Source organism: Centroberyx gerrardi, chromosome 12 (assembly GCF_048128805.1).
Source record: "Centroberyx gerrardi isolate f3 chromosome 12, fCenGer3.hap1.cur.20231027, whole genome shotgun sequence".
NCBI lineage: Eukaryota > Metazoa > Chordata > Actinopteri > Beryciformes > Berycidae > Centroberyx > Centroberyx gerrardi.
In genome coordinates this window covers 16746995-16771383 of record NC_136008.1, presented here as the reverse complement: position 1 = coordinate 16771383, position 24389 = coordinate 16746995, and the positions used below count along the sequence as shown (strand labels likewise).

The window sequence follows — 24389 nt, the reverse complement described above, 5'->3', positions numbered from 1 at the left end:
AAAATATATGGATTACTTTGTGCTTTCTGTGTTTCGTTTCACATATTGAAACAGTCATCTATTTCTGGAAATAAATAAATACCTTTTTGTATTTCAAAATATGTTTTCTATATTTTTTCTCTTCTATACAGTTAGCGTGTTTTGCTCCTGATGCAAAAGTTTGCAATATGCATTCTATGTTTGTTTATTCTCTGAATCGTTTTTTAAGCGAACTGAATTGCGATAAAAATAATACAAATCCCATGTTTTTAAACTACAATGGAAAAACTCACTTTCCCGTGAAGCATTGCGGTTCCCCCTCCCATCTCGCGCCTTCCCTCTTGTCTCTCCTCGAACTGCTAGCTATCGGTGTGTGTTGTTGTTGAAGCAATGATGGCGGCAGCGGGATGCGGATCAGCAACCGCGGCTGCCGTAGGAGGCCAAGGTGGTACCGCTACGGCCAGGGGTCGTTTCCCCGGTCGGCCTTGGTCGTCTCGCAGTCGTTTGCGCTCTGAGAAGCGGTGGCAACTCGGGCGATCAGGGGCAGAAGCTGATGATGTGACCAACGGAGGCCCAAGGCCCACAAACCTGGTTCTTTCGTTAAACGAAGACCAGTCTCACTTGCGCTTACTTGGGATAGAGGCGAACCACAAGAGCCTTGGCCAGGCTGGATACAGCTCAAGTGGGAGTGAAGAGGTGAGGTCCCAAACCGACTCAGGAGTTAGTATCTTTATTTCATTTTCTTACATTTTGTGTGCCAGAGAAATGTGTCTGAGTGAGTGCTGTCCATAATATTGTGACTCGTTAGTGCCATGGAGAAATGTCAACATCGCTCGCTAAGCTAACGTTAACTTCAGCGTCAAGCCTGATAGGCTAACATTATATGCTAACTAAGGTTAGCACAGGACAGCTTTGGCTGTTCCATTTCAAATCATCGCATTTAATGAACGATCGCAAGAAACACATGCATTCAACACATTAGGAGAACAAATAAAGTAACGTTATTTCCGCAATTGCTCGTTTGAAGCTTTATAGTAATACAATACACTAACATTAATAGATGGTGCTTAAATTCAGACAGTCAGCAAGGACGCCAATTTGTAAACAGGGATCGTAATTATTTCATCCATGGCCCGTTGGTTATCATGAGCTAGAGTAGCAGCTAATGGTAGCGAACACAAAGAAGGGGAAGGCTAGCGACTCTGTATCCTGTGCAGCGGCTAACGCTAACTGTTCTGCTTTTATATGCTGCTCAGATGCGCGAAGTGCTATTTGCATAGCTAGACTATAACATTGAACACACCTATCTTTCACGTTATGAATACTACTTGTAGGTTTAACATTAATGCGACGTCAGCACTCTAGCTAACTAAAGTTTTGAGTTTAGCTAGCTAACGCTGGCTTGTCTTCAGACAGAAGTGAGTTTAAATTGATTCGGGAGGAGGGGGAAGGGCTAACTGCTAGCTAATGTTACCTAGCACGACAGGTTTAAATTGTGGTGCACAAGTGTGCCAAAGCTATTAGCACTGTCTGTTGTTAGAGTTAATAGCTCCCTACAAATATACAGAGTCGTTAATGTCTAATCTGTATTCACCGGAATGTAGCTAGAATAGGCTTCCAGGTGGTATCTGCAAGCACAATGAACTATAACATAATTGGAGGGAATTGTCCAGACTCACCTTTACTTGCTGATATTGTAGGTAGTATGGGTATAAAGCCTAACTGCATTAATGATTCACAAAAGGTTTTAGAGACTTGCGCTTGCATGATCTAGTGAATAATCTTGATAACATTTAGCTACATAACGAAAAGTTCAGGAAGAGTTACCTTAACTAGCTAAATGCATTTACCTTCCTGTTCCTAGCTGTGGGCTGTATTGACGTTTTATTTCATGTAAATCAGACGGGATGAACTAGAAGATTTTGTTTGAATGAGGAGAGAATGGAAATAATTGTGCATGGTCTGTCATTGATATTGCAATAAAATAACCTGTTTTATGTTACACCTAGCCATTTGTCCAATATGATAAGACAAACATGTAGCCTACTGTTTTGCTGAATGTATTGATAGGATAGTGATTATGCTTGAACTGAATCCATCCCTCACTATGAACATGCTGAGAAATTAAAAAGTTATTTCATTTTTGATGAGTCGTAGGTGAGGTCTGGTTACTTTGAATATCTGCTTAGTCTGCAGAGTAGACATATTTTATTTTTCACTCTAGAATTTGACATGAATGCTATAGATTAAACATTATCTTTGGTAAAGGAATAGTAGCCTCCAGCACAGGGGGTGTTCAGTTGCTTCATGTGTTTATTACCTGTTGTTGTTTTCTAGGGAGATGATTTCAGAGGATTTGTAGCTGAGAGAAAAGGCTACAAAGGACCTTTACGGTCCCGGCAACATCCTTCCAAAGGTAAAAATTTACTGCACACATCATATTAGATGTAATTTATGAACAACTCACGAGTTTGTACTAAGCACGAAACATATTGCAAAGAGGTACTTCCATCCTAGTTCTGCATTCAGAGGAGGAGTCGGGGATTTTATAATGTTATTTCTGTGATGTGTTGTGTTTTGTAGGTGATCCTGTCAACGCAAAATCTAAACGACAAAGCGAGAAGCTACCACTCGAGACTGCAACAGTGGAGACAGCTCTTACCGCTCCCGATCCTGAAAAAGATGTAAAATCCATGTCAGATTTTCACAGTTTATCTCCCGAAGCAGAGCCTGCAAAGGATGGCAGGAAGGGTTCAAAAGGAAAAAACACTATGGAGAGACAGTCCACTAAAAGCGGAGCCTCTTCAACAGCACCAAGGATTACTATTAAGTTGGTGGCCAAAAAGAAAGTGAAAAAGGTAAAGGAGGCTCATAAAAAATCTCTGAAGAAGTTGAAGATAAAAGGATTTCAGGATCAGCCTAAAGCTAAGGAAATTCAAGGTGACCAGATTTCAAGTGCTCATGTCAAATTAAAAACTGAACCACATGATGATGGACATGACACAGAGGATAAAGGAGGGGGAGCTGTACCTGCAAGAAGGCGTGGAAGATCTGCCTCAAAGACAACAGAACCTGGCTGGCAGACTAGCGACAAAGTTGAGGTTGATGACCAAAAATCAAAGGAGAAAAAATCAGCAGGCCAAGTTGACATTGTGCAGGAGAGTGGGAATATAGAGCCAAAAACAAATATAAAGAAGTTAAAGCAAAAAGACATAGTGACAGAGCAAGATTCTGAAGTTAATCAACTGATGATCCGTAGGAGCAGTAGAGTCACTAACCCACTCTCTAAAAGAGTCTCAGATCTTGCAACTGAACCAGAAAATCAGAGTCCAAATGAAGTCAGTCCGGCAGAGTCGACGTTAGAAGTTTCAAGAATAGAGGAGGCCAAACCACTGACAAGAAATGATAGACGTAGGCAAAGCAGGAGGTTGAATAAGGATGTTACAGTGCCAGAAATCCATAATCCATTATCCATAGAGCCTGATAAACTAGCTGTTGAATCCAGTGACAGCTTGCCTTTGAAAAGTGAGGACACAAGGATCCCAGGTTTAAAGTTGATTCGGATCAGAAACCCAAAATACGATGCTCAATCTAGTGGGAAGAATTCTTCTCGAAAGAAAAAGCGGAGTAAATTTGTGTGGACTTTAACATTAGTGAAGGGAGGAAGCCAAACAAACGCTGCAGAAAACACTGTCAAAGTAACAGAGAGGAGCATAAGTGAAGTGGATCAATCCACTCTTTCTGACACCAGTGTCATTAAGTGTTTGGAGGGGATAGATAAAAAAGCAGGGATAGATAAAAAATCAAGAATAGATAGTTCAGCCCCACAAGAGATTTACAACACTGATAATAATGAGAAGTGTTCCCAAAACAAGACTGACACGCCATTTGAGGACAAGTCCACTTTACAGGTGGAAGTTGAAGTGGAACATGTAACGGAACCCCACCCACAAGAAACCACTAAAACGGATTGTGGGAAAGTTCCACCTCTTCAGATAAAAAAGGTCTCCTCACCTGGTAAACATAAAAGCTCAAAGCCATCGTTTTTAATTCAGCAAGTTAGTCCTACGCCTGAAAAGAAAGAGGATGTCATTAAAGATTTAAGTGGAGTTTCTGAGGATAAAACATCTAGTGTAGATACACAGGTCATGCCAACAACGAGACTAAGGAGAAGAGCATCCAACCCTGCTATACCACAAACAAAGTGTGATAGTCATAAGCCATTGACGACGCAAAAACGGAGGCTTAGAAAAAGTCCAGAGGCTGAAGATACTGCACAGGTGCACATTGAAGATTCTCCTCAGGTATTGACTGAAGATACCACCCCACATGTTCTTCCTGAAGACTCCTGTCAGGTTTTGGCTGAAGACACCTCACAGATAACCAATACAAACTCCTCTCAAGTTCCTGATAAAGATTCCTCCCAGATTTCTGACGATTCCTCACTGGTGCCTGCTAAAGTTCCTCAACAGAAGCAGAAGAGTGAGGTAGAACCACAGACAAAAGAGGCCAAACCATTGCCTGTGCCTTCCAAACCTAAAAGATTGAGAACTAATCGTTCAATGAAAAAGAGGTCTGTTCAAAGGAAGAAGTCTGTTGTCTTTCCTGAATCTACTCTGAACACAGAGTTGGCTGCAGCTGAACCTACTGACACACAATCTGTGGTAAATGAGGACACTCAGCCCGTGGTAAAAGAAGTAATTCGGACAGAAGCAAAAGATTGCACCCAACCAGAGGCAAAAGAGGACACTGTATCAGTGGGAGAGGAGGACGTTCAACCAGTGGTTAAAGAGGAAACAGACATTCAGTTAATAGATAGTCAAGAGTCTTTGGTATCAGAACATCAAGCAAGTGATCAGAAAAAATCATGCTTACAAAGGAGATTCAAACATGGAAAAAAGAGGCGGAAAAGTTTGATTGGACAGCGACAGAAACAAAGGCACAGGACCAGAGATGGGAAGTTTGCTTCAACTAAATTACCTGCAAGTCAGAAGACTCGAAGTGTTGAGGAGGACAATGAAATTTCCACCCCAGTGGCAGCATCCACACCGGCCCAGAGCTCTAAACTTATTGGAGTACATAAAAAGTACAAAAGAAGAAAGACAGGCCTTCAATTCATTGCCTCTAAAAGACCAAGAGCACAATCTAAAACCATATCTAAGCTGGTAGGAATAGGGCTTGACAAAGAGTGTTTGAAGCAGGAAGAAACAGACACATTAGTTGATGAAGCACAAGGAGACGTGCTAGATGCCCAGCCTGGTAAATCCAAGTTTGTCAAAAACATCAAACACTTCATCATGCCTGTTGTAAGTGCCAGGTCCTCACGCGTGATCAAGACCCCGCAAAGGTTTATGGATGATGCTGGCATGTCCGTTTTGCCTCGAAGAAACTCCCCAAAGAAGGGTCTACAACTGGGCTTGCAAATACGCCCAGGAAAGAGACGAGATGATGGCGCTGGCAGAGCAATATCCCCTGTCCTGCCAGGCGATGATGAGGATGTATTGAGTGACGGTCAATTGGATGTCAATCTGTTTTCAACTCAGGAACTAGATGACAACACTGATATGACTGACAGCCTATTCTCCAAGAAAAAATGTGGGAAAATTGAAAAGAGGAGGTCTCTTCTGAGGAACCCCAGTTTCAAGTGGCATGTTCCAGGAGAGTCTAGCGAAGAGGTATACACACTGGACAAAACTCCAGAGAACAAGTATGAGAATATATTTTTATCTAAACCATTCGATATGCCCTCAGACCCATCTACTGACCTCCAGATTGCTCACAAAAAGAGAAAGTCCTCCAAGTTTAATAAACAAACGGCTCACCTCAAGATTTACGAAAGGTTGAAGAAGTTGCACTCGGGACTTCCCAGAAGCAGGAAGACAACAGAGATGGATAGTGTTAGTAAACCTATTCAGCCTCCCATTGATTTAGCAGAAGGGCTTGATGATGAGGTTATGAGCATTAGCCTTAGGCAACGGAATACAAACACAGAGAAGGGCAAATCCAAGCTCAAGATAGAAGACCTTGATACCCCTGGAGTGGTGAGAAAAGTTTCTGTGTGTGTCAGGACTATGAACTCCAAGTTCCTTGCATTTCAATATGGTGAAGAGGAGGACTTAACAGGGAAAGAGAAGACAAAGGCTACCAAATTACTCTCAGGTAAGCAAAATAATTCAGAATCACCATGTTATTTAATGTTGTAGCCAGCACAGTATGTACATGCATTATTTACACAAACTTGATGGCAAGAACATAAAATGGAACATGAAATTGGCATGCATGTATTACTTTCTATTATTTAATATGGACGGTACGGTGATTAGCACTGTCGCCTCACAGCAAGAAAGTCCTGGGTTTGAATCTCAGCCTCTGGTCCTTTCTGTGTGGAGTTTGCATGTTCTCCCCATGTTTGCGTGGCTTTCCTCTGGGTGCTACAGTTTCCTCCCACAGTCCAAAGACATGCAGGTCAGGTGAATTGGGGACTCTAAATTGGCCAAAGGCATGAATGTGAGCGTGAATGTGTTTAAAGAAGTATATGGCATGTATATGTGTACTATGGTATATGACATGTATATGCTATGGTATGTAAAGCCCTTTGAGACGTGCTTGTGATAAAGGGCCATATAAATAAACTTGACATCTAACAGGAAAGCTGCAGTCAGGACATGAGAGGGGCGCAAGTGTTGAAGGTGACCATCCTGAGTCTGTGGAGAAGGGAGCCTCACAGAGAGTACGCCTCACTGGTGCAAATAAAAGAATGTTCAACCTCCTCAAGAAAGCCAAGGTCCAGCTCATTAAAATTGACCAGCAGAAACAGCTCAAGTCATCTGGGGTAAGGCCATGCTCAGTCACTCAGTCATTATAGTCTTTCATGTTTATTATTAATTGAATAAGCTTGTCTGTCATACTGGCAAAATTTGATAAACACGATTGTTTTGAATATTGCAGTGTGCTTTGCTATTTTGCTGAAGCTCATAGTGATGCCTTGTTTTGTCCATAAATCCTTTAGCTTTTATCTGGCCCGCCTGGCACCAGGTCTAGAGATGTGACCTCTAAGAGACAGAGGAGGAAACAGAAGGTGCAGCTTGATTCCAATGTCCCACTCAAGACAGAACCGCCTCAAGGACAAGTAAGAGTACAAATCAATAGGGCTGAGGGCAAATCAACTAAAAATCCTGGTTCTGTCTCTCCTGGTTTTACTAATATGTTATGGCATTTATTTGAAGCCTTTAATTCTTTGAAAATGATTATATTAATCATGTTTTCCACATTCTTAAAAAAGAAAAACCATAGTAGTTGTGTTTACAAATGTGTAATGATTGTATATTTGCTGTTTTGCCGTAGTCAAAAGTTGCAAAATTTATAAAAATTGAAGCCTATCAAATGTAATGCACTGAAAGGTGCTAATATTAAATTATTAATTCATTATTATTTGAATCGAATTGAGGCCCTTGTTAATTCCAACTTCTTCAAATCAATACCTCAGTCCTTTTTATCTATATTATAGTTTTATTTTTATATTTTTTTTTGTTTCATATTATGAAACAACCATAAATTAGTTTTATCTATATTCTGAATTCTCTCTTTCAGCCGCAGCATCTCTCCCCCCTGTGCCAGGAGTTCCGTAGAGCAGGGGGCCCACGTATAAAGCATGTGTGCCGCGCTGCAGCGGTGGTGCTGGGGCAGCCTCGTGCCGTAGTACCAGATGACATCCCCAGACTTAGCGCCCTGCCGTTGCATGAAAGAACTGGAATTTCCCCCTCAGCCATTACTAAAGGTAGATGCGAGCTGAATAGCAATCTTGTCCACTGCATTCTGTCTATAGAAATATGCCTATAAAAGTTCTTGTGACTTGGATACAGGGTAGGAAAGTATTTGTTTTCATCCACTGGATCGAGTGGCTGATAGATCCCTGAATTCATTGTCAACTTCCCAGGCCTCCAGTTTGACCAATCCCATTTGCAACTATTTTTTTCCAATAGTGCCACTGACTTTTGATCCTTTCCCTAAAAACACAAAAGTAATGAATTGTGTATTCTAAGGCTATCGAAGAATAGCCTATAGCTAATTTCTGATAAAGGCTAGTCCATAGAAAGGCAGAGCTGGTCGGGCTCTGCTCAGAACTGCTGCCACTCCCTTGCCTGACACTCACTGGTTTCTGTCGTTAGGTATTCAAGTTCTTTGGAAACTGATTAATGCAATTTGGCCAGGTCATGCATTCAGATTAGTATTGACTAACCCTAGTTAAAATTACAGAAAGCCGATGTATTAACCTACACAACCCAAAGCAGAAAATGATTGAATTAAACGCGTTCCACTTTGTCAGTGTTCGAACAGTAGCCAAAAGCAATAAACGCAAAGTAGGCGGCTTTCGGGGGAAAATAATAATCTATTTTGGGTCAATAATAATCTCTCTGGGCCATGAGCTAAACTTGGGAAAAGATTTGAAAAGTCTCAGAATCAGCCAGAGGTGATATGGAGAGTTTGCTTTGGGATTTGCGGAGAAACATTACCTGAATCAAATGCTGCATTCAAGTGCTGTATTCAAGGGCATATTGTAATTACCAGTTGATGCACATTAGTGACCTAAAGTAGTAAATGCGCCTGGGAAAGTGGGAGTTCTCTATGATACCCATGTTGCTGAGATGTGACTCAAATTTACAGTTGGCCTATTGCTACCCTGCTTCCCTATTAATCACACTATTGCAGAGATTTAGCCCATCATTAGTTGGTGTGATTTTACTTGGTTGTCTGTGAAATACGTTTTTTCCAGTCTGTCATAAGGAAGACCAACTCTTTGATTTGTTTGTCTGGGATTGACCTTTTGGATAAAAACAAATGAGAATTCACTTGAATGATGAACGACAAACCAAAATCTGGTATAAAGAGGATATGAATAGAACTGTCAAATATTGCCTACTTTATTATCTACTGTAGCATTTTTATTAACGTTTATCCAATTGATACAGCACAATGATACATTTTAGGCACAACAACATCAATTCCTAGGGGCAACATATTTCAATAGACAACATTTTTATTACTGTGTGTGAAGCCAAAATATTAGTGCCACCAAATTATGTGCTGGTATCACCAACTAACAATGTTAGTGTTACTATGGCCACCCGTGAATAAGTTAGGCTCCACGCCAAAATGACACATGATCCTAAAAGATGATGATTGATGAGCTGCTAAAGTAACCGGTAGAGGAGACAAGCTTACTAGCCATAGCCAAAATTTAGCAGCATTTAGCTGGTATTCATTTCCCTCTCTTCTTGGTTATCTGTTGATGTTGCAGACATTGGGTCTCCCTCAGAGTCAGACAGTCCTGGGCTGTCGGATCAAAAGGTCACCAAGGTCAAGAAGCCAACTGGTTTTGTGAAAAGGAAGGGACTCGGGCCATTTGGGTACCGGTCTCGGAGGTGTGGAGTGTGCAAAGGCTGCAACCATGAGGACGATTGTGGCAAGTGCATGAACTGCCTTGACAAACCCAAGTTTGGTGGTCCCAATACAAAACGCCAGTGTTGTGTGTAAGTTCACTTTTGATTGTCTGGTTTGGTTAATTTAACAAGAATCTATATTTAGCACATTAATTGTAGATGGGCCAGGCGCAATACCGATTTTAGATTTATGTATGTGTTTTCTCCAAAATGAAAATGAATTCTACTTTCCTTTTTTAATCTGAAGGTATAAGAGATGTGATCAGATTGAAGAGAGGAAAGCGCGCCGCCTAAGTGGCAGAACAGTCCCTAAAGGTGATTCCTCACATATGTAACCTTCATATTACCATAATATTGGCTTAACATTCAGTGTGTCAGCTACATTGCTCCTTTTTCCTTTAAGGTCCCTCTAAGCGTAGGCGGTCTTCTCTCAGTGGGGGCCATTCAAGTAATGAGGAAGGGAACGAGGGTGCTGCGGAGTCACCATCTGGTCTCCAGGGTGACAGTCAGAGTCCGTCTGTAAGGAAACAGCCAAAGCGTGTTGTGAAACCCCGCGTCTACTTTGACCTGGTGGACTACGACTCGGATCTAGACGTCAAAGCTGTCTCAAGCTCAGCCTCCCCAGCCAGAAGAAGGGGCCCTGGACCGCGTTTCAGTCAAGGTAGATTAATACTCAGGAACATGGCTGAAGAGTAGATGAGACACTTCATTTATCAGTCTTGCAGACACAAGAGGAGACACTTCTGTAACTGCTATTCCTTTGATAAATCTCAAATGTGGGTAGATTTATTTATTTAGATTTATTAACATAATGACATCAACAATGCCAGTTTACCTAGTCTCATATTCTTAACCTTACTACTTGAGAAAATAATCATCTATTTATGTATGTTTTTTGTTTTTCACACATCTCTGAAAACTTTTGTTTTTGTGGGAGTTCATATTGGGCTTGGTTTAAAAAATATAAGACCCAATCAGCCAAGTGCTTAGTCTTGTGATGATGATGATGATGATGATGATGATGATGATGATGATCCCTGCTTTTTTCCCCTCCAAAGACTTTGTGTCACTGGATGGATTCCTGGGAGACATTTCAGATGAGGAAGTCAGGCATCGAAGGTCCAGCTCACACCGTGTTCCTCCTGGGCGGCGTAAAACTGAGAAGGTGAGTAATTATGACTCTGAATAGTGGCAAGGCCTCGGTTCAGCCTATCCAACGTGTGTTTGTGGCAATTGTCATCAAGGCAGCGAGTCGCAGTGTCTGGGTGAAAGCAGAAAAATTATGTCCTGTCCTGTCTGGAAGTGTTGGAGGTGTTTCTGGCTGGAATCCCAAATGGATCACTCAGCTGCTGGTCAGTATAGCAGTAATTACTATAGATGACTGCAGTGGCTGGCTGTATAAAACAGAACACAGTGAGTTGAAAAACATATAAATGTTGACAATTTTGTATAAAGCCCTATCATTTTACTTGGCAAGGGAGTGACGTTTTATAGACTGCAGGACACGCAGGCAGAGACTAAAGCGAGGTGTGGCTGAGAGACGGTCTCAGTCTTTCATGTGCCTTTTTTGCAAAATCCGGGCCATGCTGTCTTTTTCAGGAGTGGGCTCCCAATTTCGCTATAGGAAAATTCAGCCATCCAAATCACACCAACAGGAAAAAAATCCTGCGCTGGAATCGGCAAGTGGTTCCAGTTCTGCTGTGTTCAGCCAATCCTCGACTGAGTTGCATCTGCATAACTGGTGCTGTCTGCGTTGTGATTCTCAAATGCAGCTAGCGTGCCCAGTTGTTTTCGGCCATAATTACATCTTTTTGACCCTTTGCACTCCACCACGTTTGTTTCTGCATGAAGCGTGAACCAGACTAAAGGGGGTTTATTGCTGCCTACATTCAAGTCATGGGTCTCTCTTTCTCTCAGGGTCCTTTGGAGCAGACTCCTCCCAGTGTCCTGGCTGCCTTGGCTCATGGGTTTGAGGAGAGAGACACAGAGTCTTCTGAACCTACTCACAAGATCAGAGTAGACTTCAAGGTTGGACACTATTTACATTACATTGTTACTATATTGTAATATCAAGTTCTTGTCCCACGAAGTTCAGTGGGTACAACTTGGAAATGACACTGTCAGGCTTAGGGGTTAAATTCCTACATGGTGCCACCTTTTCTAAAAATGTAAATATTGGTACTGTACGCTGTTTTGATTAAACCTATCCACCACATTTTATTCAACATACTGTGTAACAAAGATATGGTAATCAGTTTTTCTTACAATATTATTTGTTCTACAGAATGTATATTAATCTCATATGGCCATAATTCCAAATATCAAACATGGAAAATTGTGGGTATTGTTAATGCATCACTTAACATAACATCGTCATGTTTTGTCCACTAGAGGTCAGTGTTTATTTCTTGATTCTAAAAACAATATGACTGTTGTAGTGGTACCTGGGCTCTGTGTCCTTAACTGATCTTTTCAGTGACACTCTCTTGATCTTAATCTGAGTACAAATTATTTACCTGTATAAAAATCTTGGACTTGACCTTAGCTTAAAGGAACAGTTCACCCAAAACTGAAAATTCTATCACTATGTACTCTCCTCCATTGAAACTCCATTGATGTTTGTATGACCACCAGCCACATAGTCACACCCACAGTTCCATCTCGATGTTCTCCAAAACTATTGAAGTAAATGGGACCTGTTTGTTTAGTAGGTATTGGTCAGCAGGCAAAATGTTATGATAACTCGTGTGAGCAGTCTTTTCTCAGCTGTTGTTTGTGCTGTGCACATGGTGTCTTGTTTGCAGGAGGACTGTACTCTGGAGAATGTCTGGAATATGGGTGGCCTAAGTATACTGACCTCTGTGCCCCTCATACCGCCTTGTGTCTGCCTTCTCTGTGCCAGTAAAGGACAACATGAGGTAACTTAGCCCTGTGACACCTGAGATAGTTTGTCTGTTGTTTTTGCCTTTCCCACCACCTTAAATCCTTTTTACTCTTGTGAATAGTAAGGTCTTTTATAATTGCGTTGCGGAATGAAATCTGACCCAAGGCTAAGGACTAAGGCAGTGCAGATGGAAAAAAAGCACAAAAAGATTCCCAAATGCAGTAATATTATCCCCTCTCGTCATATTTTCCACAATAAGAAAGGAGAGCAGTGTACCAGTATTGCAAAAAATGGGCATAACTAGGCTGCTATAAGTCAAAATCTCTTACAAAAAATAAATCAAAGAAATGTAACAAAACATTGCACTAAACAAAAGTTAATTCCCCTGTGTACACTAGTGTTAGCCCCCCCCTCCAACTCCTTTCATCCATGAATATACGTAAACGTGAAACTTTGATCAACATGTCAGCTACAAAACGTACAGTAACTAGCCCAGCTGTTAAAAGAACACATTTTCGCAGAAAAAAAAAACTGTTCTAAACCAGGCCCAATATGCCAAACATGACAATTCACGTTTATAACATTTTGATTGTTATGATATTGTGCAAATTAGACGTTAAGTGTGTAGAACATAACCCATGTCCGAATGGCAAATAAAAATCTCTTATGATTGTGTACCTCTAGCCTCTCTAGCTCTTCCGGTAGAAACAGTAGGGACAAATCTAAACCTACAGGATACAGTGGGAGGAGCTTTTACTTACTTTTTTGGAGCTGTCTCATAGCAGCCTGTAAAGCTAAGGTTGATTTTGAACCCAATTTTAAATGATAACGGCATGCTTATTGGGAACCCTTTTCGCAGATGCTGTATTGCCAAGTATGCTGTGAACCCTTCCACCAGTTTTGCCTTGAGCCAGCGGAGCGCCCCTCTGAGGAGAACAAGGAAAACTGGTGCTGTCGCCGCTGCAAGTTTTGCCATGTGTGTGGCAGGAAAAACAAGCACTCAAAGGTACACACTGATTTTTTTATTTATTATTTTACACTATCCCGCTTCTCAGTAATAATGTTGTTCAGTCAATAAGCTACGTATTTCATCTCTCCCTCAGCCTTTGTTGGAGTGTGAGCGCTGCCAGAACTGTTATCATGCTTCCTGTTTGGGACCCAACTATCCCAAACAGAACAAGAAGAGGAAGGCCTGGGTAGGTTCAAATTTATCAAAACACGACGGTGTAGAAGTTCACTTTAGACATGTTGAGTTTGCAATACATTGATTGGTGGTGCTGCTATGATGGTTTCCATGCAGGTGTGTATGACATGCATCCGGTGTAAAAGTTGTGGAGTCACACCAGGGAAGAGTTGGGACACTGACTGGAACCACGATAAAGGACTCTGTCCAGACTGTTCAAACCTCTATGACCAGGGTGAGGAGAGTACTTACCATGACAGTGCATTTGGGTTTCATTCTGTGATTCGTTGGCTCCTGGACTATCTAACATTACAGGTCTATGTTGAGGCTGATTTTCTCTTACTGGCTCTTTCCCTTTATCTCTCTCTCATAAGGTAACTACTGTCCAATCTGCTTCAAATGCTATGAGGACAATGATTATGACAGTCAGATGATGCAGTGTGGCACCTGTAACCACTGGGTGCATGCCAAGTGTGAGGATCTAACAGGTAATTTTTTTGAGGTTGGAAGTTCTGGTAACACTTTACTTATTCCGGTGTATTAACCTATGGAGAACTATTTTAAGTACACAATATTACGATGTAGATACTTGATGAAAATCTCTAAAACCTAAAGTACTCCAAATTGTACAAACATACTGCACTAAACTAAGTACTTACAAAAGTGTTCCAGCACATGACATAACTAGTGCTGAGTCATGTGCCATTTCCCACTCTACAGTTCACTAAGCCCTCTCTCCTGTAAAATCATTTCAGATGACCTGTATGAGATACTATCCAGCTTGCCAGAGAGTGTGGTGTACTCGTGTCGGCCGTGCAGTCTGACCCAGCCCAGTGCCTGGAGAGAGCTCCTCTATATTGAGCTCAGGGCAGGGGTGGAGAAGGTGCTGGCTTGCTTGCTTTCCTCTACACTCACCCAGCACCTTGTTTCCTGCTCACAGGTAGGAGACTCTGCCTCGTTTTTGTGAAATTTGGTTCAAATATTTAATTATGGCAGCAATTAGAAAATAAGTTTGTCACATGGTGTAGAATATGCCTACAGAACGTCACTGTAGAAATATTGTTTTAACGATACATCCATTGATTGGATCACTTCTTGAATTGTGCCATATCATTAGACCTTGAGCACAGTTACTAGAACATGTTACTCTTACTTGTCCTTATGTAACCTATGTTGTACTACTGTTATAATTGCAAATGTATTAAATATATCTTTGTACTGCAGTGTGAAAACTTGGTTGACCCTGACAGTGGAATAGAAGGCCAGCCGGCCTGTGACCTCCGAGCTGTGGGCAAGAAGTTTGACAAAGGCCTTTACACTACGTTGGTCAGTCCACAACTTGTCATCTAATATCTGAACGGGGGCAGTTGTCGCTGTTTCTTAAACACTATTCAGTCAGTGCTAAAACAAATGTGATTGTAATTTCATGTGGCTGTATGGACTTTGAAAAAAATTGATTCCACTAAGAAATTAGATATGCTGTACAGGCATAAGAATAAATGTTCTTCCATATGTCGGTGTGCTTGTAGCACTTGACTTCAATACCTAGTTTTGGCATTCTGGTTTGTAGGACATATAACCCAATGGGGTATTGAAAATTGAAAATTGCCATTTGTCTTTATAGAAAACATTCCATGAGGATGTGGTTCAAGTGGTGCGGAAGAGACTTGAGCAGGAGGAGAATCTTCCAGAGGAGGAGAGACCAACTGCCCTGGCACGCTCTTACTACTTGAAGGTACTAACTCAGGACACGAGATCAACAGAAGCCTTTTCTTTGAGCACCACTTAATGTTAAGTTGTACAGTGTAACAAACAAGGAAACATTACTTTTTTCTTTTATACCTGTGTTTCCATAGGCATAATTTATCTACGAGCAGAAACATAACTATCAACAACTACTCAGGACTGAAATATTGGAACCATGATGTGAAAGACGTACTAGTGCTAAATATTAGATTGCCTGCCTCATGTTTATTACATACCACATTATTAAGATTCATTTAATTTCATTGTACAGAGTTCTTATTTGTACAAGGTGCCTGCAGGTCCTTACAAAGTCTTACATTGTCTTAAATCATATAATCTGAATCTTGAGGCCTTAAAAGGTCTTGAATATAGTTAAATAAAACAATTTACGTCTTAAATTCAGTTTTAGATGTCCTCAAAATGTTATGGTTTCATGGTGCGCTGTTTTTCTTTGTGAGAAATCAGACCTGTATTCTGCTAGGTCTACAGTTAGTTTCATTGTCACGTTCTTTTCCATTGCGAGAATGGTCTTATATGGTCCTGGCCATAAAAATGGCTTAAAAAGTACCTGGCATTAAAATGGTCTTAAAAAAAATAATTTAATTTGACTGGATAGAATTTGCACACACCCTGTTGTCAACTTTGGCAGTTATGGCACATTTTCATACGGGGGAGGCAGGGCTTGTGGTGGATGGGAGTCTGTGAGAAACTTGGAAGGGACTCCATGTAACAAGGGTAGAATGCAGCTGTCTAAGAATTCATCATTGATTTTTCAGCTTCTGGAAGAAGTATTCAATTGGTTCAACAGCCAAGACCCAAAAGTGTGGGACCCTTGCACCAAAGACTTGCCCATGTGAGTAATGGCCTCCAGTGTATCTGCATGCATTTTTTTTCTGTTTCGGTTTATGTTGTGTTGAAGACTGTAGGTTAGAAAAAAATTGGAGAAATGGGTGTTAGATATTTCACCCGTTATGGCATATAGGTATAGATCTTGTTCATGTTAGGCAAGTTGTTTGCTTGATACTGAGAGAGGAAACTGACTTCTGTTGTTTTACCAGGCAGTAGGGTTGTTTCAATATCAAAATTTTGACTTCGATACTGATACCAGCTTTGGTACCTCGATATCAACACCACATCGATGCCACAGTAAATCACTGATAACTGAGAATTACTTATTAAATGAAATGTAAACTTAACATATCTTTTCAAAAATATTTAGTAACAGAATATCTGACACACAAAACACAGCCTGCCTGAGAAAGATCTTACAAGCTTGAAACTGTTACATAGCTGCATGTATTTTGTAAGCCTTTTATGTTCATTTGTACTACCTGATACACTTCTATTTTATAACTTTTGGCACCTGTGAAGCATGAATAATTGAGTACTAAAAATGTATCATACTGTGTTTTTACATGGTGCAGCAGTATGTTCAGCTAAACTGTGTGTGCACAAATAGACCTCAATGGTATTATATTTTGCCCCAGTAATTTTACAGATTCACAGGCTTGAACTAGTGTGAATGAAGCTTGTGTGTTTGTATTCAGTTTGTGTTCATCAGGGTTTGGGGGAAAGGGGTCTGAATTAACTCGCATGTAAAATACCTTAATCTACTCTTGTCATGCATCTATCTGTTATTATAACATCTGTTGGGCTTTTGTGCGACATAAGTGAGGGTAAAATGAACCAATCCTGAGGAGAACAAAAAAAACAAAATATGCTACTACGCGCTTTCGTGTTTGATCTTCAGCATGATTTAAAGATACAATGTGAAAACTGACATGCAGCATAATGATGCATCACATATTGCATACCATGTCATACGTGTGTCTTATGGTGCTTTTCCACCGCATAGTACCGGCTCAAATCGACTCGACTCTACTCGCTTTTGGTAGTACCACTTGGTTTTCCACTGCAGATAGTACCCCCTCAATGTGCCCCCCCCCCACAACTGGTCGTCATAGCGACACCGCATGAAACTGCCGTGACGTCATCTTCAACGCGACACACACAGCAATAATAGAGGATATCGAAGGGATGGTGTTCTTGATTCTCGGTATGTGGCTGTTAGTCACAGCAAGAAGACAGATTTTATTTCAGAAGAGGCTGAATGCAGCAAGACAAAAGACTGCTGAAAAAAACAGGAGAGTTTGGGAAATCCTACAAAGGCGACGCAAGAGGGTAAACTAACCCGGTAGCTAACGTTAGCATTTGTTCGCGCAATGATGACGATTCTCTCTGACCAATCAGTAGTCTGCAGTGTTTTCACGTCACCTTTTGGTATCGCCTCAGCTCGCTTGGAACCTCGACGGAGGTGCTACCAAAAAAAGTACCAGGTACCAGCCCAATGGAAAACCAAAAAAGGCGAGTAGAGTCGAGTTGAGTTGCGGTCAACCATGCGGTCGAAAAGCGGCTTTACTGTCCAGACTACATATGTACGAAAGGCATAAGCACTGCTGTATTTTTCAAAAGAAATGATATTGGCTTTCTTCATGAAAAAGTACTGACCTGCTCACGTTCTGTCACAGGGGGATGCTATCCCAAGCTGTTCACCCTCCTACAACTGAGCATTTTTATGCCCAGTGGCGGGAGAGGGAGGAGCAGCAGTCCAGGGCTCCACTAGGGGTTCTGCAGGAGGACAATGTGCAAAGCTTAGACGTAAAGGAAGAAGAGGTGGCCTCCCCAATGTCTGGCGAACCAACTAGTAGGAACCACTTCAAGACCAGCAAGGCTGTCAGACTCAAATTCAAAGGTAATGCAGTAAAATGACGAGAGAAGTAAATAAATTGGGCTACTGGTGATTGTTTTGGTTCAGTTGCCTTTTATCTTGTAGCCTATTATTGTATTAAGGCCTTGCTTTTATATATTCACATAGGGAAAAGGGGTCGGCTTTCAAAAGCTGATCTGGACACTGGATGGTCCAAGGATGATGAGAGGCAGTGCTCTTTGTGCCAAAAATATGGAGACCTCAAACCTAATGTAAGTAACAGCATTGAACATTAAAATGAACAAGGGTCTGGGCAATGCCCATTGTAAATAACCAATGTGGAGGTAGTAAACTGCCCGTAAATACATACTATGCTTGGTCTCAACGTTTCGCCCTTTGTGTCTCCCCCATAGGAAGCAGGCAGATTGCTATACCTGGGCCAGAATGAGTGGGCCCATGTCAACTGCTGTTTGTGGTCAGCTGAGGTGTTTGAAGAGGACAATGGCTCTCTGCTACATGTACACAGTGCTGTCACAAGGGGCCGCTTGATGGTCAGTTGTTAGTTCACATTATAAATGAACTTAACTGCCAGTTTTATCATCATTCAGTCATCTATAATCTATAATTGTATTATGAATATGCATTTTCTTATTGGCAAACTACACGTGATGTCCTTATGGCTGAATTCATGGGTTCCCTTTAGTTCTGTCTTTACTTAAATATTATAATTTATCCCCTCTCCCTTCAGCGATGTGAACGTTGCAACCAAACAGGTGCCACAGTGGGTTGCTGCCTCACTTCTTGTCAAAGCAACTATCACTTTATGTGTGCCCGCTCCCGCCAGTGTGTGTTCCAGGATGATAAGAAGGTCTATTGCTACAAACACAGACACCTCATCAGTGGCAGGGTAAATACTGTTCTGCCAAACCTGTTACTGGATGTTGACACATTTAAGAAGTTTGACTTTTGATCCTGATCAATGTTATCACTCCTGTCTGTTCCTTTGTTCTATAGATGATAAGCGGTCAAGGATTTGAGGTAAACCGGAGGGTGTATGTGGATTTTGAGGGGATCAGTCTCCGCAGAAAGTTCTTGACTGGACTTGAGCCAGAATCCATCAATGTGATGATTGGTAAGTGCTGTTAGTTTAGTTTGTTGCCTACGTCACTACTTAGCATTTACTGACATTAACTTCTATTAGACTGATAATTGGCTTATAGTTCACAATCTCATTTTGACCCTCTTATACAGGCTCCTTGCAGATTGACAAGCTAGGTGTGCTCACAGAGCTTTCAGCTGGCAAAGGAAAACTGTTTCCTGTGGGTTTTCAGTAAGTTGCATTTTACCATTTCAAGTTTTACCACAAAAAACATGTATTGGGTATGTTGAATGAGAAGTACAGTTCAAATTTTGTCTTTCCCTCTTGAGGTGTTCTCGGTGGTATTGGAGTACAGTTAACCCATTGCGCCGGTGCAAATATACATGCACAGTCCGGGAGGTTCGACCCCTTGTCCCTGAGAAGCCTGTTGAGGAGATGCCTGACCAAGGAGACAATCACACCATTGCTCACAGCCCCTGTCCCCCACCTGGTGAGTGTCTTGCTGCTTAGGAAATGCAATTGCAACATTAGGAATTGTGACAGCATTGAGTGAACACAGTAAAATTAAGGTTACAGATACTGATACTTTTACAAACTTACTTTTCTGTCAGAATCTGAAGCCCAAGAGAATGACATAGCAGAATCCCAAACCCCAACTGAGGTAACGTTCAACCACCCAGGTCCACCCCCCAAACCTGATCATGGAGCAAAGCCAAAGATTCCCAGTTATCCCCAAACCAGGAGGCCAGCTGGAGGAATGTCCCGGCCTTTGCCATCACCAGGTAAATTATTAATTAATGATTGTATTCCTTTTTAGAAAAAAGGTTGGAATTCTCTAGCAAAAGATACGTTGGTTGTCTATTCAGTCAAGAGCACACAATGTTGATCAACTCTGTTTTCTTCTTTTAGGAGTAATTCAGTCAAAACCCCACCACATATTAACCATAAGTGATCTGGAGGAGACTCGAAGGCCTCGTCGCCACAGCCCACACTCACAGACAACAGGTCTCCGCAGTCACATACCCCCACCTCCCCTGGGCCCTCTCACTGGACCGATCACCCTCCGTGCTGGAAAATCCTCCCTGCCCACTTCCCCACTCTTCCCACTTGGTGCTACTGACAACCTACTAACCTCTCCATCACCCCGCCCAGTTGGAGGTAGAAGTGCTTCTTCTGTCCGATGCCCTGGAAATACAATGACCCATTCTACCTCAACCCTGTTTCCTCATCCTCCATGGCAAGAGAGTGTGGGAAGCTTTCCCTCTTCAAGCCTGTCTTTCTCTTCAACTATACAACATTCACCCAGACCCCGATTAGCATTTGACCTGAGCCAATCAGACTCTGTGGAGGTGCCACACAACTTCTTGGCTTCACCAGAGCCTGAAGATGTTTCTACAACAAATGGTACATCACCCCTAAGGGACTCAGGCCAACAGAAGGACCAAGAATTCCCCTATGGGTCATTCCACAAGGACCCTGACATGGCTCTGGGCTCTGAGCTGAAGAGGGAGCTGGAGATTGAAGAGACACTCCTAAATGAAGGAGTGGCAATGAACTGTGGGGGGCAGATAGTGGTGGAGGGTGATGACCAGGAGGAATTTTGGGGAAGAGCACGAGAGGTACACAAGAGGAAGACTCTTGTTGCCTCCCTGCCGCGGTCTGCAGCCTCGGCCAGGGATGACTTGGAGAACACATCCTCTGATGATGACATGGAGCACTATTTTGACTTTTCCCGGACAATAGTCAGCTGTCCTGGCTCAAGAGATCATTCCAAGTCTCCATCCTCCCCTTCCTCCCGGCCTATTACTCAGCTGGATGGTGTAGATGATGGTACAGAGAGTGATGCCAGTATAGCTACCAACGAAGATACTCAGAAAGTTGAGGGTTCTAGTCAAGCTCAGATACCGGCCAAAAACCTTAATAATAAGCTCCCTGAATCAGAAACTACAAGCCACAAGCGAAATGTTGATGTGCAGAGTCCCATCCCTAAAGCATCGTCCACTGACAAGCTCACAGCGGCTTCATCAGTTGCCGTTTCAGCTGCCAGCCAAACCCATATGGATAGTTTACTCCAAGATCCACCTACAGCCCATGACACCACTCAATCAAATGAGGCTGATATGAGCTTTGTCCCTCCGCAAATTTCCACAGCTTCTCAACAGCAAAGCTCTGTAACTCCTTTAGAAGGACAGATGTGCCTCCAGGAGACTGCGCTTGCTGCTCCCGTTCAAGAAGCTCAGCTTAACTTGATCAATACAAAGGTGCCTGAAACCTCATATGCAGAAGAGTTATTCCAGGGTTCCAGTTTAGAATTGGCCTCTGGGACACCTCTTGTCCTGGAAAGGTGTGATCCCCCCTCTCCCAGCACCCGTTTAACTGAGTTGGTTCCTCTGCTAGAAGGCCCACCCATTGAGGCCCAACAGTCTGAAGTCCCTAAACCTCTCTTCTCTGAGCATGACAGCAGCCACTTTGTATCATCCACTGAGGGGTCTACTGTGTACATGAACCACTTAACAGCTAATACAAAGGAACCCTCATTGGCAGATTCTGCTGACAGTAATCAGGGCTCCCTGTTGGATCTTCTTCAGCCCTCGTCTCTAATGTCCACAGACCTGCATAACCCTTCTCAAGTTCTTGTGGACCCTTTGCAGATGAATCCCTCATTGCCAGGTTTCAACCAGCCCCCTCTGACAAGTATTACACTTCAGCCAGTCACATCCTCACAAGACTCAACTTTGCCACCTATGGAGTCTTTTTGTACTAAAATTACTACCCTCAGTCCAGTTGGGGACATGACACAAACGCCATTGAATGTAGCCTCTCAGAATGATCCAATGTTGTCAGCTACATCCAGCACCTGTCACCCGGTAGGAACTTATGGAGCTGTCTCTGTACCTATGTACTCCACACAAACACAGCCATTAGGTTCTACAGCAATTACCATTGTTTCCTCATCCCCCTCAATATTATCTGCTCCTACTGGACTGTCAACACAGGGTCCATCTGTTCCGTCATCAATCCAGACCACCTCGGGCCCTGTGATGTTAAATGGATACAGCTCCTCATCTTTGCAGAAGGAAGCTTCATCTGGTCACACAATCTCCATCAACTTTGCTACACCCAGGCCAGCTTTAGAACCCCAACAGCCAATGGTACCCCAGGCTTTACCCGGTCATGCCATCCTTACTGTGAAGGAGGTGGGAGGCCCAAACGTAGATCCTACACCACATGTCCTATTGGTGAACCGCCTTGGCCAGATCTTTGTGAAGAACCCAGAAAGCAACACTTTCCAGCTGCCCACTCCCAATTCCTCCTCTTATAACTGTGTCACTCAGATAGCCAGCCTTTTGCAAAGCAATGCTCTGTCAGCCACACTGGCCGCAGCTGGTAACATGACAGCTCCAGCTCCTGGGGCCAACTTGGCAACAGCAGTTCCTCAGGCGGTAACGCCTGTTGTGCAGAATCCAACCACTATTACACAGCTGCTCACTCACAATAGCAATGGAGCAATGGCGTCAGTTAATGTCAAGAAGCCAAGAAAAAATGCAAAAACATCAACAGATGATGCTATTCCAGAGATGAAGAAACCAAAGAAGAAGAAGGAACCCACTGCATCCAGAAAATCCAAGTCAGCCAAGGCTTTAGGGCTTCCTACTCCGAGGACCGAGAGTCCTCCCATGACTCCTGCTGAAAGTGCCCAAGCTATTATCAACCAAGCAATGGCCAGTAACTACACCCCCAAGTGGAGTGGGCTTAAAACACTTAGCCCTTCCACCCTGGTCTTGCCTCCTGGCCTGCTAATCGAATCCGAGCCTCCAGCGTCACCACCATCCCCATCACCAACTCCTACAGCCCGCCCTCGCACCCATGTCCGCATGAAGAGGGTGTCCTCGCTTTCAGACCGCATTGTCACAAAGAAGTCCAAAGTTGACTTCCTAGAACCAGAGCTCCCCAGTGATGATGAGGAGCATCACAGACCTAACTTTCCAAGCATCTCCAACAGAGCTTCAGGAGTTCGCATCAAGACTCCAACAGTGAAAGGAGTGTTGAACCTGGACAAGTTGAAGGAGGAGCATCTCAGCGGCTCCGACAGTTCAGGGTAAGTATTTACTCATATCTATTTGGTTTTAACCCACCTGTTTGACAACTATCCTTGTAAATTTGAAGGACCCCACTGCTTCCGCTAAAAAAAAAATTCTGAGTAACATTTCTTTATAACAAACATTATACAGTTCGGATTAGGGGTGAGCCCGTGTGAATGAGTAACCGAGTACTCACTGATGATATAATCATTTAGAAAAAAGAATCCAACACTACTTGTTTTTTTGTGCCATTTAAGGAATAGTAAATACCCTTGATGTTTCTAATAATAAAAGTGATAAATGAAATGCATCGCTGGCTGTGTCAAGCCTCACTATGGTAGTGGATATTTACAACTATCCATGTTGCCTCATTGTGTGCCCAATTAAATTTTGATATAAAAAATTGCACACAATTTTAAAATGAAGGGTGTTTGATAGTGTATATTTGTAATTAGGGCCTATATGTGTGCATAAAATTAAAGTCCTTTAGCTTGTAGAATATATATATAGTAGTACGTATAGTATAGTACGTATATAAGGCTATAGAACTACCTACCAGAGTTCTCCTTCGTCTTCTTTTGGTGTTTTTTTTCAGTAATTACTTAAACTAAAGGACAAAACATGCAATATTCGTATTCTGTGACTCGTGTATGAGTTTTAGGCAGTACACCTGATAGTCCACTAGAGGGCAGGCAGGGTACAAAAACTCTGCATTAAAGGAATAGTTCAACTAAAAATGAAAATTTTGTCCTATCTACTCACCCTCATGGCAGTCGAAACACAGATGAAGTTTGTATATCACTATAACATATAGCAAGTAGCTGAAGCAGCTTCGTTTCTTCTTTCTCCAAAACATCTGGAGTAAGACCGTTTCTTTAGAGTTACAAAAAAGAGCCCGTAAAAAATTACTTAAAACAGCATAATCCGAGCGTTACAAATAGGGAAATAGATTTTTTCATGATACCCAAGATGTGGCATTCTCACTCTTTGTTTAAACCTGCAATACGCGATTTCAGACCCTATAACCAATCCTGAAACTAACGTGTGCTATGTGGAGATTCCCGTGAGACGTAATGATGTAGGCTAAACAAATAGCCACACATGCGGGCCAGCTGTATTGTTGATTTCACCTCTTTTCTAAAGCTTGTTGTCAAAGTCGGTCGAAATCGAAGCTTTTCCTTTTTTAAAAAAAAACTAGCTCGTCTCCTCCCTCTCTGTTTGAAAGCGGCGCTCACCCCCTCCCATCCCTGAAAAAAATAATGGTGGAAT

At 42.3% G+C, this 24389-nt stretch overlaps 1 protein-coding gene across 2 annotated transcripts in view; it reads left to right on the top strand.

The window, feature by feature from the left end:
- Nucleotides 1–369: 369 nt before the first annotated feature.
- The window catches only part of kmt2bb (lysine (K)-specific methyltransferase 2Bb), a 31476-nt gene continuing 7456 nt past the window's right edge, over nucleotides 370–24389 (top strand). The window contains exons 1-29 of one of the 2 annotated variants that reach the window (XM_071900096.2): nucleotides 370–699; nucleotides 2317–2395; nucleotides 2563–6138; nucleotides 6627–6811; nucleotides 6989–7108; nucleotides 7570–7756; nucleotides 9278–9509; nucleotides 9667–9734; nucleotides 9823–10080; nucleotides 10478–10584; nucleotides 11337–11447; nucleotides 12224–12337; nucleotides 13163–13309; nucleotides 13407–13499; nucleotides 13604–13721; nucleotides 13861–13974; nucleotides 14242–14426; nucleotides 14711–14812; nucleotides 15111–15221; nucleotides 16009–16085; nucleotides 17761–17984; nucleotides 18108–18211; nucleotides 18353–18490; nucleotides 18688–18846; nucleotides 18954–19071; nucleotides 19191–19269; nucleotides 19368–19528; nucleotides 19719–19820; nucleotides 19948–23137. In XM_071900096.2, the coding sequence (XP_071756197.2) occupies nucleotides 370–699; nucleotides 2317–2395; nucleotides 2563–6138; nucleotides 6627–6811; nucleotides 6989–7108; nucleotides 7570–7756; nucleotides 9278–9509; nucleotides 9667–9734; nucleotides 9823–10080; nucleotides 10478–10584; nucleotides 11337–11447; nucleotides 12224–12337; nucleotides 13163–13309; nucleotides 13407–13499; nucleotides 13604–13721; nucleotides 13861–13974; nucleotides 14242–14426; nucleotides 14711–14812; nucleotides 15111–15221; nucleotides 16009–16085; nucleotides 17761–17984; nucleotides 18108–18211; nucleotides 18353–18490; nucleotides 18688–18846; nucleotides 18954–19071; nucleotides 19191–19269; nucleotides 19368–19528; nucleotides 19719–19820; nucleotides 19948–23137 (10589 nt within the window). Of the gene's footprint in view, nucleotides 700–2316; nucleotides 2396–2562; nucleotides 6139–6626; nucleotides 6812–6988; nucleotides 7109–7569; nucleotides 7757–9277; nucleotides 9510–9666; nucleotides 9735–9822; nucleotides 10081–10477; nucleotides 10585–11336; nucleotides 11448–12223; nucleotides 12338–13162; nucleotides 13310–13406; nucleotides 13500–13603; nucleotides 13722–13860; nucleotides 13975–14241; nucleotides 14427–14710; nucleotides 14813–15110; nucleotides 15222–16008; nucleotides 16086–17760; nucleotides 17985–18107; nucleotides 18212–18352; nucleotides 18491–18687; nucleotides 18847–18953; nucleotides 19072–19190; nucleotides 19270–19367; nucleotides 19529–19649; nucleotides 19821–19947; nucleotides 23138–24389 lie in introns of both variants that reach the window. The other variant, XM_071900095.2, reaches the window with a different exon arrangement.